The sequence below is a fragment of the Diplotaxodon limnothrissa genome, linkage group LG6 (assembly GCF_057381915.1).
Source record: "Diplotaxodon limnothrissa isolate DT_005_m linkage group LG6, D_limnothrissa_male_GT1.1, whole genome shotgun sequence".
Classification (NCBI taxonomy): Eukaryota; Metazoa; Chordata; class Actinopteri; order Cichliformes; family Cichlidae; genus Diplotaxodon; species Diplotaxodon limnothrissa.
The window spans coordinates 23591931-23619400 of NC_140601.1; the positions used below are offsets into that span (position 1 = coordinate 23591931).

The window sequence follows — 27470 nt, forward strand, 5'->3', positions numbered from 1 at the left end:
GACCATTATGCAACTGAACAGAGTCAACTTTCTGGAATTAATCATACATTCTTTATTACTACAATCTTTACAGCATGCACTATAGCTACAGTGTGTTTGCTGTGTATGAAGCCGTGATGGTAACCCGATCCTCCCTTTGTGTTTTAACCCATTTGTCTGTAGCTCAGTTGGTCTCCCCCAGAGGTTAAAAAAAAAGAAGAAAGACAGCGCCTTGTGGTGTGACAAACTGTATTTGTAAAGATCAAACACTGATAAAAGTGTAAAACCGAAAATCAGTCAATCTTAAGAATACACAAAAACAAAATAATTGGTGTGCAAGGAATGTAACCACGGTGCTTTCCATGAAAATGTTAGCAAAGACTAAATGTAGTGGTACGTCAGTCCATATCAGACAGATTATTAGGAACGGCACAGACAGAATAAAAGTTTTAAATATGAAGCCATTGAATCTTGAAGTCAGTGTAATACTTTCTAAAATGTGCTGCCTAAACTGACTATTTCCCTTTCAGATATCAAGGCACAGGGCACACAGTCATTGCCACCAACCTTAACTAGAGCCTTCTTTCACTGTGAAAAGCCAGCAGTCAGCTTTTGCAATTACTCAGTTTCTTATACTGGATTATAAAGAATTATTCGCAAGGACTGCGTTATTTAAACTGGACTCTAACTTTTAAATTACATCCCGTTCTTTAGTTTTTGGCCAAATTTGATATACCTCTTCTAACCTCTAATAGCTCTTGGTCTACTTCAAACCAAACCTCTAAAATTTAAAGAACTGAGAACGGAAGACAAGAGAATAAATGAAAAGAAAAGTCAGCCTTGTGAGCTCCAGCAGCAGTAATGACAGAGTAATGAGCAAGAGGAAACATAAACTACATCTCCAACCCATACAGTGTACACAGCAGCCATATTTCATTAACAGTGAATCACATAAAAACACTGCTGAAACTCCAAAGCAGATAATCAGAATGATTTTGTGCTGTGTGGTGTGCGGGTAACAGATGAAGCCAATAGGTTGAGCAAGTCTCATTTTCTCAGGGCCAACATTTCATCTCCGAAATTAATCAGATTTCAAATGACCAAATGCATTTAGGTCTCCTTCCGGTGCAAAAATGTAGTTGGAAAAAAAGCCCGTGAACAGTCGAGGTGCCCCGAACATCACACGGTCTTGTTTACTCCCAGTGCACCTGCCGTCAGTTAACCAGCCCACAGATGCTAAACACAGCAAGCACAGAGCCAAGCGAAGAAAACCTTTATAAAAAGTTGAAATATAAATGGTGCCCTTGTCGTTAGAATAAAAAGAGTGCTTTTGTAAAATACCTGCTAAAACTCTTCCATCAGCCTTTCTGTCTAATTTATCCTCCACATCATTATGGATAAGTGCCTATCTAGGCAAGACTTCCCTATAAAGGATCCCATTTACTTTATCTTCTCTGTTTCTTACCCCGAGCCTTCATACATCTTTAAAGACAATCTGAGTCTTCGGCTAATTTAATTAGCAGCCTCATCCAGGTTAGGCAGACAGGTAAGGTAGGATTTGGGCATCGCTTCTGACTCTGATACTATCTGATACGTGATCAATTTAACCAGTTACTGTGTATGTGACTGCAGACGCAGTCATAAAGAGCCATGTGCCTGTTGTAAAGTACAACTGATGCATGTAGATCATGTAAAACAGCTACTTTTGCATTAAAACAAATAAAAGTTGCACCTCAAATGATCTGTATTAAGGTTTTAAGGCCTTGTTTCTTTTTATAGCATGAGTTTGCAAACTTTTGGCTTTTAGGAGTATAGAACATTTATGCTATACTCCTGCTTTAGAGCCCGAGTCATTGATGAGGTTAGACTGATTTATTTCATTGCTAATAAAGTGCTAAAAAAAACCCCACAAACGTAATATTAAATTAAGATACTTAACATCAGAGGAAATTAAGAAAGAAAAGGAGGACTCCAAGCAGTTGCACTATGTAAACACTAGAGGGTGCTGCTAACATATTTTTTCTTTCATGCACTCAACATCTCCAAGAAATGATCTGCATGTTATGATAGCCCCAGTGTTTACAGCTAATATAAATTAAATGTGCCCATTGCTGATCACATGTTTCGTGTGCTGCAGGGCATCCAAAGGAAATCGTTTCAGTTGTATCAAAGGAGACATGTAAGCCAGAAAGAAAGAAAGAAAGAAAGAAAGAAAGAATAGAGATGTGCTACACTCTGCCATAAATGTCACAGCATGGTGTTTTCCTCTCTCTCATTCATATAGATATATGAATGAACAGTAACCCAGTTTTCTCATCTCCCTGTCAGTAGTAATCGGTCTCTTGCAGCTGGCTGTTTCTATTTCTGTTCCCCGTCTTTTACTTTGTTCCTGACGTTGACTGGACCCCTTGCTCTGCAACTACCTTCTCAATACCTTCACCAATCTCCGCCATTTATCTCCCTAATCTTTTTCCTTCCTCATCGACCCTTCCCACATCTCCATCTCATCTCCGAGTGCTTCTCCTGTTCCTGGCCCGCGTGGTCCTTGCTCCTTCCTTGACGATGACCGAGGGCAGGTCTTTCAAGGTGTTGGCAGCCGTCTTGCTCCAGTAGTTGACCTCTTTGTAGACCCGGTACACCCAAAGCTTCAGGTCAAGCAGACCGGTTGGGACATTTACCTGCCAATGACAAGAGGAGACAACCGTAAACCATGCTTTAGTTTCAGTCCAACACTTTCACCTTTACCACCTGAGGACCTACCTCCAAGCCCTCCACACTAGGAGTCAGGGAAGTCGTGCCTTCAGCAGCTTTGAGGAGTTCTCCAGTGCTAAGTATGAGCAGCGGCAACCTTTCTTTCACCAGCTTCCTCTTGTTCTCATACTTGCCCTCATTCCCACCACCCAGCTCCTCCTCCTCTTTGGCAACAGCTTTCTCTAGCAACTTTTGGCATTGTAGCAACGCCGAGTGGATGCGCCAGAGTTTGTCTCTGGTATCCAGCTGGGAAGAAGGAGGAGGGACAGACACCAGACGACGGTCAGTCACATCCTCGGTGAAGTTCTCCTTCTTTCTCTTGGGGAAGAAAAAGAGAAACACAAGACAAACGTGTCAGACTTTGTAACAAAAGTGAGGGTTTTTTTGAAAGAATATCAATCAGAGAGAGAGAGATAGAAATAGAAGAAGGGGAAACTGGAAAGTAGTATAAGTGGAGGTCTGTTTTCAGCAAGTCATTACATTACTTTCAACTGCAATTTGGCCTTTACAGAGGACCACTGACAATGAGGCAACAGGGACTTCCTCCTAATGCAAAAGGAATTTGCTTGGGATCATTTACTAAAGGCTGTCACATTATAGTGGAATTTTCACTTAGTAAGTCTTTACTGGAACTGGACTAAGTAAACAAGTAAAAGGTTCAAATAACAGACGCACCATAGAAGCAATGGCAAGGTCTTGAATAATCAGGCCCCATATTATCTCACTGACATGGTATCACCCCATTAAAGCACTTCACTCTCAGACTGCAGGCTTCTTTGTGGTTCCTGAGTATTTGAAAGTAGAATGGGAGGCAGAGCCTTCAGCTTTCAGGCCCGTCTTCTGTGGAACCAGCTTCCAGTTAGGATTCAGGAGACGGACACCCTCCCCACTTTTAAGATTAGGCTTAAAACTTTCCTTTGTTATAAAGCTTATAGTTAAGGCTGGATCAAGATACCCTGAATCCTCCGCCCCCTCCCTTAGCCTGGTTCTGCTTTAGCTTCCTTCCTGTTAAAAGGGAATTTTTCCTTTCCACTGTTGCTAAGGTGCTTGCTCATGGGGGGGGGGGGGGGTCACATGATTGTTGGAGTTTTCTCTGTTTCCTTTGTATTGTTGTAGGGTCTTTACCTTACAATGTAAAATGCTTTGAGGTAACTGTTCCTGCAATTTGATGCAATATAAATAAAACTGAACTGAATTGAAACTGTGATTTAAATATTCACTAAACTAAATATGGATTTTTTTTTTTTTAAGTAGTCTAAGAATGAATGTCCTTCAAGAAGCCTGGAGAACCAACTCATCTTTCAATGTTGGCTGCTGTTTGTTCTGTTCTCTTCTCTCTGTCAAGATGACCCACATTGCCTCAGTGATGTTGATGTCCGGACTAATCCATGACTGATCGTGTCCCACTGTGTGTATTTTAATCCAGGTATACTTTTACTGCATTGACAGTGTGTTTAGGATCATTGTTAAGCTGTAATAGGCCAACTGGACACTTTCTACAAAGCATAGGTATTGTGGTACAGTGGATCAAAATCTGCTGTTACTTTTCTTCATTCATAATTCTATTGACTTTGACAACATCTCCGACACCACTGGTTGATATGCGGCCCCGAACCATAACAGAGCCTCTACCATGATTTGCAGATGGCTGTAGACACTTGGCCATCTGTAAAACACACAAATGGCCGAGTTGTGCCCCTTTCCCCAATTACCTTTAATACAATACTGACAGTTTTACCAAAAATTTCAAATTCAGATTCATCACTTCATGAGACCTGTTGTCACTAATTTTAAGTCAAGTTCTTGCATAATTTTCCATTGAGAACATTTCAGAGGAGGCTTTGACAAATGGCACGTGGATCAGCTGAAGAGCTAGGTGCATCTCTCAGGTCCTGCGCCAGGTCTTTGCTGAGCTGTTTTGTATTTCATAAGGACATGACTTTCAGTTACTGTTCATCTACTGTAGACAGTCTTTTAGGCCTGATACCTCTTCTTTTCTCCCCCACTTGTCCAGTCAAATTGTGAGGATACACTGCACGCTGTGCAAAGATGTACCGAGTGTTCAGCCAATAGCTCTTTGGGAATCACCTTTTGTGACAGGCTAGTAGTAACAAAATGCCTAGACATGCAATGCAAGTTATCTGCTTAAGACTGCCTTTAAAATAAAAAAAAATAAAAAAATTACAAGAAGGTTTGGCTCCTTGAAAAGAAAATTGGAAAAATCTTTCTGCCATTCTGCTGAGGCATTAATGTGTAACCCTGCAAGTCAGAACTAGCCTGACACAGCGGCCTGAATGTGGCCTGTGTGCTTCGAAAGTCAGCAAAGGAAATTTATATTTACTCCTGGCGTGAGTCAGGCAGTTATGGATACACCAAGAATTGTTTTCAAAGCCAGAAACAGTGCACTTATGGAGTATTAGGAGTTCTGATAAGCTCTGGAAATGGCTTAAGTGGTTTTCAAGAGGAAATTGATGTTGCAAACCTGGGTTTTCCCACCCAGTATGCAAAAGAGTGGGGCAGCGTGCCTGGAGACAATAACACGATAAAAAATAATCTTCAATAGTGTGCATTTGATTCACTGACACTTGCGTGCCAAAGATTTGGAAGAAGATCTGTTTCAGTGTCAGTGCTTTCCAGGTGTGGTATAAAACAAAAATGCAGATGAATATACACAAATTTCTGTGTGACAAGCTAAGACAAGTCCAACTCGTACATAACATGTTCACTGGAAGGTAACCTGCAAACCGTGAGGGGGGGGGAAGGAGAAAAGGGGGTAAATTTGGATATTGGTGATAAAGGGAGTCACATGGATGGAAGTGAAGCAGTGTGCCCGGCCACTCCCTTGCTCCTAGCAAGGCCACATGAAAGGAAGGATGGATAAGGCAAACTGGCAGGAAACCAAGAAGTTGTAATAAACAGTCGCTCTCACACCTTTTGGCAAAGTGAGGCAAGCTGGTGGAAAAGAGATGAAGGCTTTGTGCCCAAGCATTGATGACTGTGTGCCAAAAACACCCACGTCATTCCAAACACTTCACCCCCTCTCTGCTCTGCATTCCTACCCCCTGCTGTCCTAGACATAATTTCCTTCTATTTCAAACAAACACACACACACACACACACACACACACACACACACACACACACACACACACACACTCTCACTCTCTCTCTCTCTCTCCCTTCTTATCTTGCACTTGCACACATCCCTTTCATCATCCTTTTGTACTCTCTCTTACATACATACATACATACACACACACACACTTTGACAGTGTAGCTCCTTGGAAACACACACACACACACACACACACACACACACAGAATATCTATTAATTTTCCTTTTAACCTTGGCCCATTTCTCTCTGTCACGCACACACTCTTCCTCAGACTTTCTCTCTCTCGCTCACTCTAAAAGCAAACTGTGACCTGCTGGCAGGCTGCAGCCAGTGTGTGTGTGTGTGTGGGGGGGATAAGTTCTTATACTCACAAAGAGTTCCAGTAAGGTGGAGCACTCATAGTGCAGCAGATCGGCTAGAGCAGCGGCCCTTGCCGGCGCGGTTCTGCTCCCATTCGAGCCGTTTATGCCTCTGGTCGACCTCCCTGCCATTGAACCTCAACTTGAAGACGCGCTCACTTGTGGTAGCAGCAGAGCAGACCAGCCCCTAATATACTCCCGGTTACGCCTGCTTCATCCCGATATCATCGGATTCCCGGCTCATTTCAGCCTGCCCATCAGCTCCCACTCAGCGCTGCGTTAATTAGAGCCACAGAGTCAGTCTTGTCTGAGGTTTCCGTAAAACCACTTCGGTTTGTCCGACCTCCTCTGCTTACAGTTCGGTACTTGTATTACAGAGTTTAAGGCCAAATCTCCGCCCTTTCCCCGGGGAACTTGATGCCTGACTGGAGGAATTTAACTGGACAAGCGGGGGCGGAGGAGAGGAGTGAGGAGGAGCTCATCAACTTATTCATGAGCAGCTTATCCGATTTACTGGTAGTGACCGAGCCGAGATAGTCTAAATTTAAGTAGTGTGTGTGTGTGTGTGTGTGTGTGTGTGTGTTCCCCAATGATAACAAATAAGAGACCAAAAAAAAAAAAAAAAAATCAACAGCTGAAACTAGAAGTTGCCATCATCGCTATGGAGACTGACCTCCTAACCACAGCGCTCGAGGACAGGAGCTCACTCCAAATTAGGCCACTTCCGGCTCGTCACATCATCAGGTGGAACTTTAATGATGTAATCACTTGTGTCTAACAGGAGGATTACCTAATTACGCAAGAAATATAGCGTCGTCTTTGTTAGCGCAGTCATAGAAAGCAAATCATATTTTTAAAGGAAAAACAAATCAGAGAAAATATTTTTTCCACAACCTAAATATTAAATTCTAAGAGCAAAAATAAGTGGAATAGTTTTCAGGAGAACTTCCACAGAAAGGGCAGGTCACAGCTAAAGATTTAAATGTGATCTGCCCTGGGATCTAACTTTCTATATAGAATGGACACTTTATCAGGTATGCCTTACTAATGCCGGATTGACACCGAAAATCATACCACGTTAAAAGTTTAAATCACCTTTTTCCCCCTCCATTCTAATGCTCTTCAGCAGGTTTTCTTGACCGTGCTAAAATGCCTAAATGGACTGGGTTGCTACCTTGTGATTGGCTGATTAGATAGTGGTGTTGAAACCTAGTTAAACAAGTGTACCTAACAAAGTGTGCATAGGCCTAACATTGACATTTTCTCAAACTGGTGCCTTGTTTTGCGAGGAATGTAACTACAGTTATTATTCTCCACAAGAAAATGAAATGAAAATGGACAGTCAAGTGGATTTTTAACTACTAAAAAGAAAATGATAACCAAATTATTTATACAGCACATTTAATGCAAGTAGTCAACAATGAACACTGAATGATAAACAATAAAAAGCGTATATACACTTTAAAAACGGAACTAAGAGAGAATTACAAAATAAGATAACCACTCTAACGTGATTAAAAAAAGGATACATTTTAGAATGATTGTGACAGTGCAAGGGAAGGTTTACAAGATGGTAGTGATACTTGCTATGATGTATGATTTCGAGACGGAGGCACTGACAAAAAGACAGGAGGCAGAGGTGAAGAGAGACAGCAGTTAGAAGATAAAGTTATAGAGCAAAGTCTGAAGTGGTTTGGACATGTGCAGAGGAGGGATAGTACATTGGACAAATGGTGCTGAAGATGGACCTAGCAGGCAAAGGAAAAGAAGATAATCCACAAAGGACTGGTGTAATAGAGGAGCATGCCAGAAACAGAGTGACATGAAAGCAGATGATCCGCTGTGACGACCCCCAAAGAGAGCAGCTGGAAGAAGAAAAAGAAGCAGCTTATCTGTGTTGGTCAACTGTCATTTGTGGGTTAGTGGCGTCACAGTTGCAGTACCACTCCTGTCCTGCAGGTGGCAGTGCAGTCTAAACGGGAACGCTGAGCGACGGCTAATGACAGCAGCTAACCTTACAGCAATTTCCCTTGTTTTGTTTATTAAAGAAGGAAAATGGACAACTCTCTTGCCTCTTATATTCACAGGTACACCGTTATCGCTTTTTAATCGGGAGGCAGAGCTCTAGCTCCGGTTACAGGTATGAACTCTCTGGTTGGATACGGAGTGTCCTCCGACTCCGACAGCGATGGCGCTGCAGAGGATGTAAACAGTGGCAAAGCTGGGTGAGTAAAAATAAAAATGTATCGCAAACACCACTCGGCTAGCCTGGAATAATAATAACTTCTCTTCGTTCTGTTATTGTGTCGTTTTGAAGCTGTGGGAAAACTTGTGAAGAGGAAGCGCCTTTTAAAAAGACCCGCAACTTTTTGCTGGAGTCTGGTTCCGCTTCCAGTGAATCGGAGGCAGAGGACGAGGATCCAGAGCCCTCACCACCACCTACGTCGGCAGCCCGCCCTTCCAAACTGCCTACTCCTTCACTGGACTCCATCACCTCTAAAAAACTGCCCTCTCCAGCGCTAAATGCGTCATCTGACAGCAGCGTGTTTGCCAACCCATTTAAGGCTCAAGCAGACCAGAAGCTCAGCGCCCTGCAGAAGCACGTCCCCCTCACCATGCAGGCCAAACCCTCCCAGATAGGAGGTAAAAGGATATGCATGTCCTACAGGAAAGATGGAAGGTGCAGGTTTGGGATCAAATGTAAATTTGCTCATGACAGTGACCTCCAGAAGCCAGTCATCTCCACTGACTGTCATCCACCTGAGAGTGAAGAGACACCAGAAACTGGAGGCGGTTCATCTGGCGGAAGGTCCCAGAGGGAAACAAAGGAGGAAGAGCCAGAAGGGCAGCATGTGAAGAAGAAGAGGGTCGGACTGAGTGACAGCTTGATTCCTCCTAAAAGAGCTATGAAGCAATATACGATGCAAAGGAACAGAGAGCGAGCCAATATGTCCTGACTCACTTCTAGTTACATTACGTCTTCCAGACACTTTGATTCAATACTACTTATATCCCACATACAGAGTAGGAGCCTGCCTAATAAAATTTAAACACTCTGATGCAAAGAGTTGGGGTTTGAACCACCAACCACACTGCTAATGGCTCTAACAACTGGACTGCTGCTCCTGTTGAAAAGAGGAAACTGGAGGGCTTTCAGAGCACATTCAATAAAAAACACTTTGGATAAATGTTAAGATGTTTATTTACAACTTTTAAGTGGACTGTTTGCTCTAACACAAATCTAATGTGAGAGATCAGAGAGATGCCGCTGACACATAAAGTTTCTACATAGCTTTGCTTATCAAATTACATTAAACAAATCTTATTGACAAATCAGTGCTTGCTGTTATTTGATAGGCTTACATTTGAGTCGCAGTGTTCAAGGGTACATTTCAGCTCCTAAAAGTCTTGTAGAGTTAAACTATAGGGGTTATCATTTCCTTCAAAGCTGCACTAATGTCATTAAAAAAAGAGACAAAATCTGGAATATGCACAATCTGTAAATTTTGGTGTCTTTTCCAAGTTTTGAAATGTCTTTTTTTGTAGATTTAGCTGATTTCTAACCTTGTTAAATAAAAAGTGTCACAGGAAAGCTGGACAATAAATGAGTGTTTCCCCACACACACAACACACACACACACACACACACACTGAGGGAGTTTATAACTTTCTCATGTGTTTCATGATATAAATTAAACCGATTTATTCCAGTAGGAACTTTGATGCTGCACATTACACATTAGATGTGCTGTATATTACTAAGAGGTATGCTATGTTATTGCATAATAGCAACAGCTGTGCAACAAGACCTCATCAATATATACACACACACACACACACACACACACACACTCATAAGTGGCTAGTTACAGGACTGTTAGGTACAAAGGCAACAACATACACATACAAACGCATATCTTTCCCTGATACGAAGTCTAAAAATCTACCAAATGTGACGATGAGTGAGCATTACATAATATACCAGTGAGCCTACATTTACCTCAAACATGGTGAAACAGTATGTCAGGTCACTGGTAACATAAACTGCCTCTAGATTACGTTCTGTTGGCATCCTTTTTGTTTTACATGAGGGTCTGCTGCATGTGTCTCCCAGTGCCATCAGCTAGGACCTCCCCCTGCCCGGCCTGCTCCCAGATTACACCATCCTCCCCCACCACTTCTGTCTGCTGAAGAGAGGTGGCTGAGGGAGAGGAGGAAGAGAGCACTGGATTGTCCAACATAAAGCTGTCCCCGCTGGTGGAGACAGGAACCTGGCTCTGGGTTTGCGAAGTGGACATTAGAGGAGGGCTCGGGGATGCTGTCTGCAGAGGCTGGAGCTGCTGAGAGGCTGCTAGAATGGGGATCTGCTGGATGTGGGTCTGGGACTGGCTGACAGGCTGGAAGGTCATCTGCAGGATTTGTGTCTGGCCCTGGCTCTGCTGCTGGGAAGTGTATGACTGAAGAGGCTGGAGCTGCGGTTGATGCTGGGTCACCACTGAGTTGGAATGGAGGGTCAGCTGTTGGATTTGGGGCTGCTGGGGCTGCTGGGCAGTCTGCACAAACTGGACGGGCATCTGAAGCTGGAGCTGGGTCTGCTGCTGGTTCTCGGCCGGTGATGGGGGGTCGATAGGGGACAGAGCAATTGTCACAGGCACCTGCATGGTGTGGAGGCTCTGATCTTGTCCCAGCAAAACCACCTGGTGACTCACCTGCTGGGTCACATGACCCATCTGGGAGACCTGAGGCACATGCTGCCCATCCTGGCCCAGCTGGTCCACCTGGCCATCTTGCCCAACTTGGTTCGCATCCAAGCCAGTGACCTCTGCTTGCGCAGGATTTCCCGGGAGCTCCAAGAGAGAGGCAGGGGTTGTGATGAGAGCGCCGGCATTTGCTGCCAGCGCCTCAGCAATTAGCACCTCCGGGTGGCTCTTGGCCTTGTGTGCCACCACGCAGTCCTTCTTCTCAAACTTCTTTCCACAAATAGAGCAGGAGAACTGATAGGTAGCATCAGCATCGTGCTTCTTCATGTGCCAGTTGAGAGATGCCTTCTGGCGACAAGTGAAGCCACAGATCTCACACCTATTCACACCAGGAAGCAAGAAATTTAATGAACCACTGAGCTGAAAATAAACTGAGAAAACAAAACGTGTGAACAGAGAAGTACTGACTGTAGGGGCTTTTCTCCAGTGTGTATCATGCGGTGCACGGCCAGATTGTGGGAACTCTTGAAGGCGCGAGCACAAAACTCACAGATGTAGTCCCTCTGGTCTAGTTCCCAAAAAAAGACTCAATTACAGATGGATTATCCATGTAATTTCATTGATTAGAACTAAAAATAAGCACAGAAACTAATGCATTGTTTTATACCATCATGAGCAGACGTTTACATGCACTCATCATGGACATGAATATTCTGGTAATTTGAGCTTTTTAATGATTTTTCCTTGAACTGTTCTTTTTCCAGGGTGGAATGATTGTACAGCACACATCTTTAATTACTTTAAAAAAACAAGACTTGGGTGCACAAGTTTGAATTTATTTTGGATTTTCTCAAATTCACACAGGGTCAAATATATACATACACCCTGACTAACATTTTGTTAAATGTCCCTTAACAAGTTAAACACATTTGGTAGCCACCAACAAGCCTAATAGCTGGTTATTTGATATATTTCTTAGAAGAATTAGCAGAGGTCATTTAAATAGCTGATTTCCTGGTACAGACCCAGTTTAGTCCACAAATATTTGGGTTAAAGTTGGGGCTTAGAGAAGACCATTCCAGAAGCTTAATGTTAGCCTGCTTTATCGATCCCAAAACCAGTTTTGATGTGGGTTTCACATCATTGTCCTGTTGGAACACCCAACTGTGTCCAAGTTTCATCTGTTTAGCTGATGACTTAAAGTGGAAGAATGTGGCAGTAGTCCTCCTTCATTATTACATCCACTTTGTGCAACGTACCAGTACCACTGACAGCAAAACAGCCACAGAGCATGCTGCTACCACCACCATGCTTGACAGTTGGTACAGTATTCTCAGGTTTCAAAGCCTCAACTTCACTCCTCCAAATGTCTAACTATAAAACATTTCTCCTGAAGCCATTTGGCTTGCCCATGTAGGCAGCTGCAAATTTCAGCCACATTTCAAGGTGTCAAATTTGGAGCAGGGGCTGCTTCTTTTCTTGGTCAGCGGCACCCTCTTGCCAGCATAAAAAGTATATCTGTTGTACTCAATTAGAATAACCAATGAAACGATAATAGGCCTTGGACTTGTCAAGTTGAAATACACTGTAGAACCTTCAGCAACACTTATTAAAAGATTTGAGTGTTGTGATGGCATCAGCCACACAGGGGTAAATTAGTCCATTTTTCACTCGATTAGTTTTCTTTGCAGTTTTCTTCATTAATATAATTCATTAATCATTTGGTTAAACCTAACACTGGTATTATGAGGCGCGCACATAGTAACATTGTGTGGTTTTTCTAAAATGTTTTGTTATATTAATTATGTTTCTCTTTCTTTGAGTTACCTGGGTTTGGGCGGTGGCTGTTTCCTGTCTGGGCAAAAGGCGTGGCTGAGGACTCTGGGGACAAAATGCCTGCTCAGCAGGACCAACCATGGGCTTACCAGGAGCAGGGGTGTTTTAGGTTTAGTTAGGTTATTCTGTGCTTAGTTAATATTAGTGTGTGTTTTTGTTTCCCCCCCCCTATTGTGTTCAAATGGTTTGGCCAAATCATTATAAAAGCTACCCTCATGTGTCTTTGTAATTAGGTCAGTTTGTGAGTCAAGTTGTGTCTCACTTTGTTTTGTTTAAGTTTCTGGAAATTACTTTTTGTAGAGTTATATTTAGTTGACCTGTTTTATGGGCCTGCTAAGTATGGTTTTGAATTTTGTTAATTTTGGACTTTGAGGGTTAAAATAAAGAAAACCCTTTTTGAAGATTTTTTTTGCCTGTGTCCTCTTTGCTTTGGCTGCTTGGTCCCTCACAGTGTATGCTTATATTTGAGCCTGTTTTTTAACCTGTGTGGATCAAAGAAAATCCAAAATAAAGTCAAACTTTCGCAGTCAGTTTTTGTTTTTTTAAAGTCATTAAAGTTGTATGCTGTACAATCACTCCACCCTGGAAAAAAATAGAAAAAAGTTCAAAGAAATCATCAAAAGCCCAAAATTATAATGACACCCGTGCCCATGATAAGTGGATGTAAACCTCTGAAAACAAATGTACATGCGTACCTGTGTGGTGCTTTGCATGACGCAGCAGCTGCTTCTGTAGGCGGAAAAGCCTCCCACAAGAAGGATGAGGACAAACATACTTCTTCTTGAGTAAGTGCTGGTACTTTATATGGTGCTGGAGTTTAAAGCAAAGAACAGATTAGTTACTGCTGCTTTGTGTTTGTGTGTGTGCGTGTGTGTGCGGCAAACCTGTAAGTAGCGAGGATGAGCCAGCACTGTCCCACATCCTTCCATTTCGCAGCGCACATACTGAACTGGGGGCTTCTTCCTGTGTGAGCGAAGCCAGTTACTATCTTATACTTAACCATCTATGTCTATACAAAGTTCATGACTGATTTCAGATAACGAAGCACCAACACAGACATCAACTTCACCTTCTCTTTGGCAGCCGTGGGGTTTTGTCGTCTTTTTTCCGCCGACCTCTCCTAACACAGCCAAGACAAAAAAATGTAAAAAATGACATAATTGTGTATACCGGGAAATCAAAGCCATGCTCTGCTATATGTGAACACAAAGCCATTGTGAAGTGAGGTACGTTTAAATAAGCACATGTTAAATTTAGAAGGAGGAGCAGCTGGTTAGTATTTTAAAACAGGCAGACTGAATGACTCCGTGTCTTATTGATGACATTTCCAATCACATATGTTTTCGTTCTATATTGAGTACACAATGCAGCTGCACTTACAAAGCATGTATTGTTTGCTGATGCAGTATGCATACAAATGGACCACACTACTTGAAAATCACTGCACTTTGTATTTTGACCCTTGTCATCACTCAGGCTGTAGTGCAACAAAGCAAACAAAAAAACAAAGTCTGAAATTTTTAAATGGTAGCATCAGTACTGAAAGCATTTGACTATGCTTTCTTGTGCACTGCGCCAAGCACTGTGGGTCAAAAGGGCTTGAGAAGCATGTTTACCCTTCTTTCAGAATGTAAACAGATGCTCTCCCTGTGTGCTAAGTCATTACTTTTTGCCTACTCTCTGCCATAGTTTGTTTTGATCCTGTCTCTCTATACTCCCCCTCCTCAGTAGCAGCAGATGGCTGCCTCTGCCTGAGCCTGGTTCTGCTGGAAGTTTCCTTCTGTTAAATGGGAGTTTTTTCTTCCCAGTGTTGCCAAGTGCTTGCTCATAGGAATTTGCCTGATCTGATTGTTGGGGGTTTCTCTCCAATATTGTCACTGGTATTGTTGGCATACCATATTTCTACACTATGTACCTAATCCTTTTTCTGGGATACTAAATGCTGCAGCTTGCCTTAGTCCAGACCTTTGAATCCATCCACTTGAATGAGTTTACAGATTCATCTAGCATCAGATCAATGAACACTGCAGGAGGACTTAAAAAAAAATAAAAAAATAAAAAAATAGCGACTACTGCTAATGTCAAGCGGTGCTCCATGATGGCGATATTCTATGAGGCGAGCGCTCCTTTGTTTTTTGCACCCAAAATCCAAAACTCCTCCAATGACAAACAGATGAGCATGTCTGGCAAAACCAGTATGTTGCCATGGCTACACATTAGCATTAACTTAAAACAGTGTTGGGTTTAATTGGATAAATTGGACTTCAGTGATTGGTTAACAAAAGCTGATTAGGAATGGAGGATGTGTAGATGCGTTTGCAGTTCTGTCTGGTTTCAGCTCATGGCACTCACAGTCTGGTACTGCACTTACTTCCTGGGTCCATCCGGATCTTCCACTACTTCCTCTTCAAGCTTTACTTCCTCCTGCATGCTCTCTACATTGTCTGAACCTTCCACTTTTATCTCAGCAACCTCCTTCTCTTTCTTCAGTGGTTTCTCCTTTTCTTTCTTCTCCTTGGGTCTAGGAGGAACTCTGCGCTTTGGTTTAGGAGCATCCCTAAAAAATAAAACAGGAGAAAAAATTCCAATCAAAAAACAGTAATTACATATGAACAACCCAATCCCTCTCATACAAAACCACAAACCTTTCAACCTTCGGGTCGTAGCTTTGATCATTTAAGTCGTCTCTAAAGGGAACATCTTCCTCGCTGCTAAGGACCTCTTCTTCTTCTACACTGCTGAAAGCGAAACAATAAATTGCAAACTGTTTTTTTTTTTCTAAAAACGTTCTGCACTGGGTCAAATGATGCATTTGACATAAGCGCACCTCTGACTCTGTGGCTGGTAGTTGAGATTGTCTGGGTCATCCTGAAAAGAAGGATCTTCATCATCCAAGCCTGGTTCAGCAGCGCCGGTGTTTTCCTCCTCTTTCTTTTCACTGTAATTAAAAACACAGACCAAACTCTCCTTAGTTACACATTTGACTCTTTTTTTTTATATATACATTTTAAACTGAGGGAACAAACCCAGAGTCAAGCTGAGTAAATACGGCGTGTCAGGCTGATTTCTTCTGTTGCTGCTTTTATACTTAGCCTCAGACTGCAAATGTACCAGTAGCAAAACAACATAATCATTAGAAAAACATATTTTCCTACATAAAGAACCTGAGATCATGTGCACAACGAGATACGAGCAATAAATGTGACTTTTTAAAAACTCAGATACAAACGCTATTCTACACAGTAATTCATGACCCATGGAAAGCTAATTCGCCCTTTCAACCTGTTCTCCGTGGAAGTCCCTTTCTGATGACTTGCACACCTGCACTGAGAGCTGGACCCATTCAACCTCAGTTTAATTCTGGAGGAAGAGGACAAAGTAACAGGGAGCAAGATGTGGTGTGGTCACAGTTTGGCTTCTTTATTCTCTCTCTGACAGGACAAGGAGTTACAGTGCAACTATAATTTGACAATATGACCCCAGGTGGTCACTTCAAAGTGCACAGCCTCCCAAATGTTCAAAGGTTGCCCCTTCACTGCAGGCTCTTCCTCTGAAGACTGTCATTTGGTTTGGAGCCAGACACTCCGCTTTTATCATTAGTGATTTTCCTTGATATGAAAGACAGTTCAGCTTGTCACTGAATTTCACAGTTTACTCTCTGCTCAAGTTTTAAGCCCACAATTAAGTGGTCAGAACAGGACTTCCAGGGAGCAAGAAGGCAGTATTAAGAGGAAGTGGCCAAAATTAAGCCATTAAAGCCTGCAAGAATCACATCGTGGGTCACCAAAAGTATACTTACATTTCATACTTGTCTTTATCATCTACAGCTCCTTCCACAGCTGCATGACAGAGAGAGACACCAAAAGCGCTTTCAGCCACTAGCAACGTCATACAAACAACATTTATAAAACAGTAATTTAACTGCAAAAAAAAAAAAAAAAAAAAAAAAAAAATAATTGCATTCTAGATCAACTATTTGGAAGCATTATAATGAGCCAGAAACGACAGAATCCAGATGTTTCCCCCCACAAGGAATCAATAACCAGAGATACATGTTCCCAGATGTTTTTGCAAGTTCTATACAAAACAAACAGCGATTGCCCAGATGTTTTTGGTTCTTGTGTGTCTGCATGATTTGGTCTCCGAGTTAAAAAGGCCCCCACGCTAAAGCAGAGCAGCTCACTGTCAACAGGTTGCTCACCAGCTGGATTCTCCATTCCAGGTTCAGTCTTACACATGGGCTTGGCAGAGCTGTGGACAGCCCTGCCAGATGGGGTCTTGGCATGAGTCTGGGCTGAGGGGCGTCTGGAGGGAAGGGCTGGAGTGAGAGAGAGCAGTAGCATGCAGTGAGAGTGTAGAAAAGTGTCAAAGTGTGACACGGGCCTGACATTAGTGAACACATCAGCGCTATCTGAATCAAAGACATAACTACAGGTAAATAGCATGTGCTTATACTTAAATGTAAAGTGAACAAGGAGGATATAAAGCGGCTTTTATGCAGTTGATTACCTTGGGCATCTGTGGCAGGTTTCTTGGCGTCCTCTTGTCTGCAGAAAGAAGGAAAAACATTGACTTGACGCATTTTCCTGCACAGCACCACAACATCAACATGTTTAACAAGATAATGCATTTCTGTGTTGTAGCACTTTGTAAAATATAGCCCCCTTTAAAATCAGGTAAGTTTTACTCCACCCTTCCCATACAGACAGCAGAAAGGGGACGAGCCACGATGAAGGCGTGCTTTTGACAGGAACCGACTTCACCGACACAATGTGCAAGTAAGGCGGGCTCCTTATAATCAAATGTGGTGGCCAAGTTGAAATAGGGATACTCGTTAAAGAAACAAACAAAGAAAAAACAAAAACGTACTCTGTGCCTTGAAGGCTGTATCCCTCAGCCGAACCTGCAGTATCTGAATTTTTCTTCCGCCTGGAGTTGGAAACTTTCCTCCGCTTGGTCGCACCGGCGTCCGAGCTAGGTTCGTCCTCGTCGTCGTCGCTGCTTTTGGTGTCTTTCAGCCAGGCTGGTACTGCCCTCGTTGACCTATCTCTTAAAACCCGTCCCGAAGTCTGCGGGCTCGACGTACCGCCGTTAACGTCCGCTACAGAAGCGGTGACGCCAGACCTAGGGCGGCCCGCTCCCCGGTCCCTCAGCGCCCTCCGTGGCGTACCAGCTGTACTGGTGCCCGGGGTCTCTTCTGCGGCCTTGTCCTCCGTCGGATCTTCACCTTTATTTACATTCCCGGTTCGGTCACCGGCTGGTTCCATCACCGTGAGGACACTTAGGACCACCTCAGATTCCACTTAAAGTCAGGCAGGTTTACTTGCAAACTGAGGAAAAACGGACCACATCTGCTTTAAAGCCGTTTTGATTGCAGGCGGCCTTTATCCAACAGTAGTGCATTTTCAGTTGGTTTCGTCGCAAATTAAATACATATATATATTGATTAGAAACTACAAAGTTTTCTTAATTATCTATTCAGCAATAAACCAATATAATTTTAAAGAAGCAGACACTATTTTCTTCTTCTTAAAGCTATAGTAAACCTACTTATTCGCCCGGGCCTTGAGCACAACCATTTTGTGCGCTTTGTTGCGTCTCCTTTAAGCCAAATATAAACCGAGGCTACGTTCAAGAGCGGCAGCGCTTTTCAGCAGCTGCCACAACCATCTGGATGGGCCTAACCGCCCGTTACAGATCAACTGAGCGTAACTGCTGTGTTTACAAATCTGCGAAAGCAGCCGCAGCAGCCGCGCGACAGCAGCGTGAGGACGTAGGCTGCCACTGCATCCTGGGAACTGTAGTAAAAAGAAAATAAACGCAGTTTGGATGCTATTTAAGTGTGCTCCTTTTTTTTTTGACGCGATTTTTATCGGTTTTGGCTTAAATATTGACATAAGTATAAGACATAATTAATTTGAAACGACACATACTATAAAATTAATAGAAAATTGGCATAATATTTATTCCCGTCCTTCCACCTAAAATGACAATACAATTTGAAATAGGCCTAGCCTGGGGTATTTTGTGTAACATTCTCAATTAAGTAATAAATTGCCTGTTTGAGCTAAATTATTACAATTTATTTATATTTGTGTATAATGTTTCTTTGTTTTCTTCATTGCTAATGTCCACAATAATCTGCGTTAATAATAACTAAAGCTAACATGGCTGCCACTGAAAACCTGCACTGACTGGTCTGAACAGAAAATGATGGAGAGCAGTTACCACCAGATGGCAACATCATAACACACAAGCTTGACTTTCTTTTGCCTTTATCTACAACGATAAAGCAGGTGACGCTGTCATGTGCTTGCTAAAGTGGTGTGCTGGAGATATTATTATTGGGAAATAATAAGTCACTTAAACTTTTATTGATACACTAGCCTTGAATGCAAGCTACAGTGTGGGGCTGGAGCTGGTGGGAAAACTGTATTTCTTTTCAGTACCAAATCAATAATTTGGTACACTAAAAGTGTCATTATTTATTAAACTGGTGCAGGAAGCTGCTACTGCATGTATTATTAATGCCAGTGTAAAGTCATGATAAAGACTGCAAAGGTTTGTAAATGGCAGTCATAGTAATTAAAATAAGATTGTCTTAAATTTAGGTAATGTAACTTTAGACAAACTATAAAACATAGCATATTACACTGCGAGTGAACAGTGCACCCTTAGCGCTTACAGAGAAATTAAAAGGATAAGTAGCAGCCAAGTGCTACTAATCAAATTCACTGTACTGACTGATCATCAGCAAGTGTGAGCACCATCATTAAAGCAGAGGTTTTGGCAGTTTGCTGGTCTGGAGCATTAAGGTGTGTGTCATCATAATGCCACAACCCTCACAAGAGTTAAGTGCCTCGGTTAGCATGTTAAATGTTAAAGTTCATGATGTTACAATTACAAAAAGACTAAACAAGTAGCCCTTTTTTAAAGTGCCGCCAGAAGAAAGCCTCTTCACTCTAAAAAGTACATGGCAGCAAAGCTTATGTTTGCAAAGTTGCATCTGAACAAACATCTAATACCAGCTGTCAAGCACGGCGGTGGAGGGGTGATGATTTGGGTTTCTTACAGCCACAGGACCTGGGACCTGCACTCCGAAGTGACATGAAGAGTGTGGTGCTGGCAGCAAAGCAGCTGATTTTACAAAGAAATTACACTATTGAAAAATATAAAGAGGTTAAACATAATACAGACAGCAATGAATACAGCAGTGTGTGAGCAAACACTGCAGCATGATGTAGTTTTAAAAATGTGCTCCTTAAGTGATTTGGTCATTAAGAGTGTTAATAAAGTTCAGCCTTTATGAAGTCTGGAATTAAAGCTGGTGAAAAGTTAACATACATTAATATCACAACTGATTGACAACAATCAAGTATTTTATTGAGTTAATGTTTAAAATACAGTTAAATTTTGTATTCTTTCAGCTGCAGCCTCAGGCGTTTTTAAGAGTGGGAATAAATATAAAATTATAATTCAATCAAAGGCTTTGTCTACATGCAAGTTTGATACAGTGTTAGCAAGTACAACTAGGCGTCCGGCTTAAGGATCATATATTAATGCTTCCAGAACAATAAAACTGTTGTAAAACTGTTTGCAGCCTACAGAAAAAAAGAATAAAGTTGTGTCTAAGAATCTCCATATTATATTACTGAAGTTTGTAAGGGAAAGGCAAAGACATTAGACACTATTAAAAAAGTTTAAATGATGACACAGTGTAAGATATCGTGTTTTTGTTTGAGGTTGTAATCATCTAATTTTAAGACTTGCTAAAAACCAAATGATTAATTTCTATGTCCTGATAGTAAACCTTATATTGTTTTTCAGATGATATGCTGTGTGTCACTGGAAAGAAAGAAATAAGTGAATTAGGTTCACATTGATCTATACTTATCGGAATTATTTTTAAGGAAGTGTGGGTTATTTTAAAATGCTGGGTTTGAGATAGTATTTTGGATAGAGTTCAATGAGTTTTGACTGCTGTTTGGGATTAAGGTGAGCGGTTTGTGTTGTTTATGTGTAAATTGTTTATTTGAGTTGTGCAGATCTCTGTGGTAGAGCTGTAATACCATCTGGTGGGTCTGGAGCCTGTTTTTGTGACAGCTTACATTTTAGAAGTCAAACTTCCTTTTTAGGATGTAAAAGTGTTTCCTCTCCAAGACTCAGTGATAGATATATATAGTTTTCTGTTTTGTTAATTTAGTGGTAGATCATTAAAAAGCTCTTATTTTTATCACATCTTTAAAATGGCCTCTAATTGTGGTTAGTTAATAAATGATTCAAGTTAATATCCTTGGAGTAAAATAAATACAAAATAGTGCAACTTCAACTTGTTGGGCATTGATCGTTATGGTGTTGATGTAATGGTGTTGAAGACGTTAGTCAAAAGTGAAAATGATCCAAATTAGGGCTGCCACGATTAGTCGACTAGTCACGATTACGTCGACTATCAAAATCGTCGACGACTGATTTAATAGTCGACGGCTCGTTTGAAGCTTAGATCACAAAAGACGCAGGAATAAGTAGTAGAATTTAAGATTGTAATAACGGACTGAAACAGAAGATGGCAGCACTGCATGTACAAGAATGCCAGCTGCCGTTAAACCCCAAAGAAGAAGTAGCTCTGTCCAGTGTTGCCAACTTAGCGTCTTTGTAACTCTCAACAAGCAGCGGGTGCTGTAACGCAGTCAGTTCTTCTTTTACTCTTTTACTCTTATGCTGTTTTGTGGATCACAAGGTTTAAAACTACTTATAAACACACACACACAAAGTAACTCCACCAGAGTGCCTATTTCGGGTCACTTTTGCCGGTCCAAGCCCGGGTAAAGGAGCAGGGTTGGAATTGTGACATTAAAAAAAACAATAATTGCTAAAAGAAATTTATTTTGTAGTTCTAAATAAACTCTAAATGCATTTAGGACGTTTTTTACTCACTTTATGTCTCTTCCATGATGTTATTTCTCTCTCCAACAACATAGGTTACAATTACATTAGCATGACCAATTATGCTAATTGGTGATGACGTCATTTAGCGACTTCTAGCGACTTTTAGGACAACCAATAGCGATTTTCCTTACTGAGGAGTTGGCAACACTGGCTCTGTCCCAGAATTCATAGCGCAGCCCAGCTCAGTTTCCAACAATGGCGGCAGCTAGTTAGTTTTAATATTACTCTTATTATTCTTTCTGGGTCATAAAACAAACGTTTAACATATTTTCAGGCGAGAATGTAGCTGTGTAAACCTCAAATATTTGCTCAGTTTATCAAGACACCACATATTTTCAAAAGCGCTCCGACGTTTTCGGAGACATCTGTTACCCACCAGCTCGATAACTAGCCGGGGGCAAGGCTCACTAGAGCCGTGAGAACACCGGACTCCCGGCAAATCGTTTTCAAACCCACCACCGTCTTTCGCTACTCAGGTTAAACATATATAAGTCACTTAGATAACTTAAAAATGTTAATGTTTGGCTTTTTTTTAGTATTTTATTTGTTCCTGAGTAAATCGGTTTGGCTGAGATTAAAGTTATAGTTTTTACACAGCTGAATAAACGTCAAGCAGACAGCTGATTATCAGAAGTGTGAGATGCTCGAGAATATACTCCGGTGTCCTGTTATATTTTAGATAGCAAGGAGTTTATTAAACTTCACCGAAACAATCTGCAAATTTCATTAAAATTTAATAAACTAGCATCTTGTCCTTATTTTTAGTTAGCACAGACCTTAAACACTTAAAGCTTAAACACTAATGATAGTTATATAAGAGCAGATGCAGGCTGGTGCAATAAGCTGTACTTTTACGTCCAAATGGATGCACGATCTGATAATCGGTGACTAGTCGACTATCAAAATAATCGTTTGTGGCAGCCCTAATCCAAATACAACTGAAACGCTGCAGTGGGACCTTAAGAGAGCTGTGAATGTGAATGCCCTCAAACCTCAGTGAACTGAAGCAACACTTGTCATGCAAATCAGTTCAGTTTTGTTTATACAGCGCCAAATCTAAACAGCAGGTGCTTCAAGGCGCTTTATAATGTAAGGTAAAGATCCTACAATAATAGAGATAAAACTCAAATATAATCAAATAACCCCCTTTAAGCAATCACTAGGAGACTGTGGGAGGGAAAAACTCCCCTTTAACAGGAAGAAACCTCCAGCAGAACCAGGCTCAGGGAGGTGCAGCCATCTGCTGCGCCCGGTTGGGGGAAGACGGGGCAGAAAACACACTCCTTTAACTTATTGCTGCTAAACATGGTTCTGAATTGCTCAGGATTTTCTACGAGTCTGTTGTGGCCAGTGCGATCCTCTATGCTGTTGCATGCTGGGGGAGCAGGCTGAGGGTAGCAGATGCCAACAGACTCGATAAACTGATTTGTAAGGCCAGTAATGTTGTGGGGATGGAACTGGACTCCCTCAAGGTGATGTCGGACAGGCGGATGTTGTCCAAGATAAAGACAATGTTGGATAACACCTCCCACCCACTCCATGACATGCTGGTCAGTCACAGGAGCACGTTCAGTGAAAGACAGAGTACCGAAAAGCACCACTGAACGACACAGGAAATCATTCCTGCCTGTGGCCATCTCCCTGTACAACTCATCCACTTAACACACTGTTTACTGCAACAGCTACACCCTTTTTGCACATGTTCTTTTTCAGCTATTTATTAATAAGTGACTTTTATGTATATATATATATATATGCCTGTATCAATAAAGTATTCTGATTCTGAATCATGGGGTCTACTTCTGCTTCTGCATTTTAGCTCAGTTTGTTGTCAAATAAACAATGACACACTATAATATGTCAAGTGCTGTTTGTATTTACTTAATTTTAAGATCTGATGAAAAAAATCTGACAAAGGCTTCATTCACTGTTTTTACTGTGTCTCCATGATCTGCCTGACATTAAGCATTTCTTCACTCTGCTTTTTCTTGGTTACTTTAACAGATATGAGCTAAAATAAACCCTCTTTAGCAGTGTTAAATAAATGTGTAAATCCTCTCCAGTGAGAAGTTGTGCTTGTGTGCGTAACAGCAGCTGGTGAGAGTTCACAGGCCATGTTCATGTGTCCAGAGCGTGATCTTGCTTGAAATGGATTCACTGCTGGCGTTGCTGCCGTCCGACACAGGCCCGATACTCAGGCGTTTTTACGCTTTATTCAATTTTAGTAGTTAAACATGTGACCATTTGGCTGAAATCTGAGCCTGCTGAAAAAAAACTTACCTTTTCCTGAGCATACTGTACCACACCACGTGATCTAAATCCTCCTGCTGGGGTACAGCGTGTTTCTAGATTAAAGTTGAGGTGCCACAGAGGAGTTTATGAAACACTGTGCTCCTCCTGTGACATTGCTTAATAATAGTTGATGTATGAGGTCAGACATGGGTTTCCATTCACAGAAGTCGGCGCTGAAGTCCCCTTTTCAGCACTTGCAACCTTTGCCAACTTTAATCCAAGGCTAATGTTTAACAAAGAAAACCAAGTAGACAAAACGATGGACGGCAAGAGTGCATCCTTTCAAAAATGCTTTATTTATCTACTATATCACTATAAATATACCAATGCTGAACAAGATAACGGGGCCTTCTGATAGAAAAGAGTCTGCATAGGTCTACAAAGGGCACATGTTGGCAATAAAGGCACACACTACGAAGAGTTAAAGATGCTAAACCCGAACATCTAAGTTAAACCAGGCACGCGCAGCTCCATACTGACACAGGAAGATCGTCCTGCTGCCGCTGCTGCATTGTGGGTGAAATGCAGGTGATGGAAAGTAAAGCAGGTGCTGTGAGTGGAAGGGAGAATGCAGTTTTCTGTTGTTAAAACCACGTGAAATTTTGGTGAAGGTTAAATCATTGCCCCATCCACCCATCATTAGATCTTTTAATTATTTAGCCAAAAAAAGTTGCAACACATTGAGCCGGAGGCGCCAATGGGTCGTAACGCCTCGGCGGGCCAGGTTTAACCTTTGATATCGATAACGGGGAGAACTTGGCGTTCCCACTCTAAACACCGCGTCCAGTTCCAAATAGCAAACACAACGTTACACCTAACAAAAGCACAATAACCTCCAATGTTTAACAAACTATTGGACACTTTGGGGGAAAAAAAGAATCTACTTTTGTTAGTCTGACTTTTATACCTAAACAAGGTGTAAATAAAGAAAACAAATAGGTTTTACAATATATTATGCCTTTTCTTCTCACTTCATAAACAACACACGTAATGCATATATTAAATATATCCCGACTTATTGTCATCGTACAAGATCATAATAAGAGCCGTTAACAGCAGTTTGTTTTCTACATTAAATCCAGTTTCAAAGGAGAGAGAGAAGCAGTAAAATGCAGAATACAGAGTGAGATTACACAACTATGGACTAGTTAAGCAGTCTTTTCACTCACACTCTTGGGCCTAAACTTAAAAGCCAGGGAGCCCTCATATTAGCAAATAAAATACCATCGAATGCGGTGAAGGAGAATAATAATAATACAAAAGAAAAAAGAGCTGGTTTACAAATAAAAGGACACTCAAATGTTTGGCATTTTTCATAAAGGATGGCTCTTGTGGAGTGTGACTTCATGATCAGCAGCTGTTTGAATTCGAGTGTTACAATACTTGCATATTCCAGTGGGATGTATTGCTCCCAGTTATTCCCAGTCCACAAGTACACTTGTGTAGATGCACTGCAGAGTTTTCAAAGCGCCCGCTGAGCATTGAGGAGCTGCAGGCTTTATATGAGAAGAAGCACAAACTTTGCTCCAGTTCACACGTTTGATATCTCTTCATCTGAAAGTGGCAACTTCTCGCCTTTTATAAATACATTTACGTGCACCTCGGAAGAGGATGGAGGCAACCTTGGCACATCTGGCTACAAAAGCTGAAACCTCAATACAGTAATACCACAAATCTGCATCATGGGATATACAAATTCTTCTTTGTGCCAAAACACGCGGGCTTGGTTTTCTTACAAAAAGGCACAGTGAAAAGCAGGCAGTTGCATAAACAGCGTGTAGGTGTAAGGCACTGTAGTCAGGAGTCTTTCTAAAGTCCTCAGACTGAAGTGGATGTTAAGGTTTTTGGTCAGCACTGGCAAAAAGTACGAGCTGTTCAAGTGATAGAGTGCTCCAGTCCAGATAGAAAAATGTCTCTCATTTCTGTCCGTAGTTGTTCACAATTAAAAACATCAGAAAAAAACATACATAACTGAGTAAGAACAAAAAACAGCTAACATCTATTCAGTCTTAATCCCCTATTACCGCCGTTTCTTTAAATGTGGAACATTTTCCATGTCAGCTGAACATCATTCAAAAAGCTTTCCAGTTTTCTTTCTTAATTATTTGTTCCCAACAGGAATCTGTCAAAATAACAAATATTTAGCAGGCAACATTTCTTCAAAGAAAACCAACAAATGTGTTTCAATGTATCAAAGAGGAGACAGAGAAACAACCTTGCAAAGCAAAAAAAAGAGCAAAAATGAGCTAATTATAGGTAAATAAATGCAACCTAGAAAACCTAGAACCTTCATGTAAAACAACCAAAAACACAATAAAAACTACAATAACCAAAAAGTACCAAACAGGCGTGTTCAAAGCATTCAACCAGCATGGACGGACAGCATCACCTACAGCATGTAAAATTGGCTAAAATACTATATAATGATGGGGGGAAAAAAAGGCATTAGTATATCTGAAGACAGCAGTCTTCAGCGGTATTTATCAGTAGTTCCTGTTGTAGTTTTTCTTCCTTATGATTAACTCGTCTCTCTTTTTTATTGTTACTCTGAAAATAGTTTCAAATCTAGAACAAATACCACGGCAACATGGAAAGAGAGAGCGACAAAGAATAGACACCTTAAATATATATCGTCTCTTCATAAATACTTGAACGTACCTTCGGTGTTCCCGTGGTGGGATTCGGAGAGAAACAAAAAAGGCAGAGGGGTGTTATTGGGAGTTGTCGTTTGTTACATTTGTTACATTATTCAGTAGAAAACAGTGATGCTGCCTAATTAGAAACACTATGTTCACCTTGGGTTGAGGACATACCGAGGCCGATAGGAGACGTCAGGCTGTTTGTCACTGTGTGTGCTTTTAATATTTGCTACAAATTCCTTTCGAGCTCAAGTTTGAGATGTTTCTACGTGATGGGACAGACAATGCTGAGATGTAGTTCAGTCACAGGCAGGATCTGAGCCTCTTAATCAGTATGTCTGGTAGACATCATGGATGGGCAGCTGGAAGGCTGTGGCGGGGAAGGCCTGGGGCACCGCGTAGCCGGCGTAACCTCCGTATGCTGCAGCCGCCACGGCTGCGTTTTTCTGCAGAGCTGCCAGAGCTGCTGTGTTGGCAGTGTAGTTTGTGATGGGGACATACCCAGGTCCATACAGACCACCAGCTGCTGGGATGCGCTGTACGTTGTGGGCCATGGCATAGACTGGAGTGATTGGACGGCCCTGCGTAGGGAAAGAAAGTGAATTAGAAAAAGGAGATTTTTAAAGCGTGCCCACAATGCCTGTATTTAATTTACATAAGAAGGGTGGCCATAGCTTCCTTTTACATAGAATTTAAGCCAGTGTGACTTAAACCTGAATTCCTTCTATTGACCAGAAGGGGGAAGCAACTCTGCACAAAGAAATGCAAAAGTTTATGGAAACATGACCCCAATACTCACTTGATCCATGACCTCAGTAAACACTTTGCTGATAGGTTTATGGTCTTAATGAC

General features: G+C 41.7%; 4 protein-coding genes across 5 annotated transcripts in view; 1 reads left to right on the plus strand and 3 right to left on the minus strand.

The window, feature by feature from the left end:
• Positions 1-224: 224 nt before the first annotated feature.
• On the minus strand, positions 225-6586 carry LOC146630581 (uncharacterized). The gene is made up of 3 exons (XM_085355959.1): positions 6218-6586; positions 2740-3048; positions 225-2657 (listed from the first exon to the last, which is right to left on the minus strand). Exons 1-3 carry the CDS (start codon positions 6335-6337, stop codon positions 2484-2486), a joined length of 603 nt encoding a protein of 200 aa, XP_085212085.1. The 5' UTR covers positions 6338-6586; the 3' UTR covers positions 225-2483.
• Positions 6587-8194: 1608 nt separating this feature from the next.
• Positions 8195-9692, plus strand: LOC146630582 (uncharacterized). 2 transcript variants are annotated; one of them, XM_085356981.1, is made up of 3 exons: positions 8195-8430; positions 8523-8848; positions 8925-9129. In XM_085356981.1, the coding sequence occupies exons 1-3, from the start codon at positions 8348-8350 to the stop codon at positions 9059-9061; spliced, it is 546 nt and encodes a 181-aa protein (XP_085213107.1). In that variant the 5' UTR covers positions 8195-8347; the 3' UTR covers positions 9062-9129. The 2 variants fall into 2 exon arrangements, with proteins under 2 accessions (XP_085213107.1, XP_085213104.1); XM_085356978.1 differs by having other exon boundaries at positions 8523-9692.
• Positions 9693-10233: 541 nt separating this feature from the next.
• On the minus strand, positions 10234-18332 carry zfp91 (ZFP91 zinc finger protein, atypical E3 ubiquitin ligase). The gene is made up of 12 exons (XM_085356977.1): positions 17611-18332; positions 17251-17288; positions 16943-17059; positions 16541-16580; positions 15569-15679; positions 15387-15479; positions 15113-15298; positions 13811-13861; positions 13626-13704; positions 13437-13551; positions 11374-11473; positions 10234-11284 (listed from the first exon to the last, which is right to left on the minus strand). The coding sequence occupies exons 1-12, from the start codon at positions 18006-18008 to the stop codon at positions 10288-10290; spliced, it is 2325 nt and encodes a 774-aa protein (XP_085213103.1). The 5' UTR covers positions 18009-18332; the 3' UTR covers positions 10234-10287.
• Positions 18333-26154: 7822 nt separating this feature from the next.
• rbm47 (RNA binding motif protein 47) overlaps positions 26155-27470 on the minus strand; it is a 35321-nt gene continuing 34005 nt past the window's right edge. Inside the window, exon 7 of the mRNA XM_085355960.1 lies at positions 26155-27199. Coding sequence (XP_085212086.1) covers positions 26948-27199 — 252 coding nt within the window. The 3' untranslated portion in view covers positions 26155-26947. The remainder of the gene's footprint in view (positions 27200-27470) is intronic.

What these genes read in the sequence shown, in the direction of transcription:
- LOC146630582 (XM_085356978.1), top strand. Translation starts at nt 8,348, where the DNA reads ATGAACTCTCTGGTTGGATACGGAGTGTCCTCCGACTCCGACAGCGAT. An exon ending in GTAAACAGTGGCAAAGCTGG is followed by an intron (nt 8,431 to 8,522) that starts GTGAGTAAAAAT and finishes GTCGTTTTGAAG; the next exon opens with CTGTGGGAAAACTTGTGAAG.
- LOC146630581 (XM_085355959.1), bottom strand. Translation starts at nt 6,337, where the DNA reads ATGGCAGGGAGGTCGACCAGAGGCATAAACGGCTCGAATGGGAGCAGA. An exon ending in CCACCTTACTGGAACTCTTT is followed by an intron (nt 3,049 to 6,217) that starts GTGAGTATAAGA and finishes TTCTTCCCCAAG; the next exon opens with AGAAAGAAGGAGAACTTCAC. An exon ending in CTAGTGTGGAGGGCTTGGAG is followed by an intron (nt 2,658 to 2,739) that starts GTAGGTCCTCAG and finishes TGTCATTGGCAG; the next exon opens with GTAAATGTCCCAACCGGTCT.
- zfp91 (XM_085356977.1), bottom strand. Translation starts at nt 18,008, where the DNA reads ATGGAACCAGCCGGTGACCGAACCGGGAATGTAAATAAAGGTGAAGAT. An exon ending in TGGAATGGAGAATCCAGCTG is followed by an intron (nt 16,581 to 16,942) that starts GTGAGCAACCTG and finishes TCTGTCATGCAG; the next exon opens with CTGTGGAAGGAGCTGTAGAT. An exon ending in CCACGGCTGCCAAAGAGAAG is followed by an intron (nt 13,705 to 13,810) that starts GTGAAGTTGATG and finishes TCGCTCACACAG; the next exon opens with GAAGAAGCCCCCAGTTCAGT.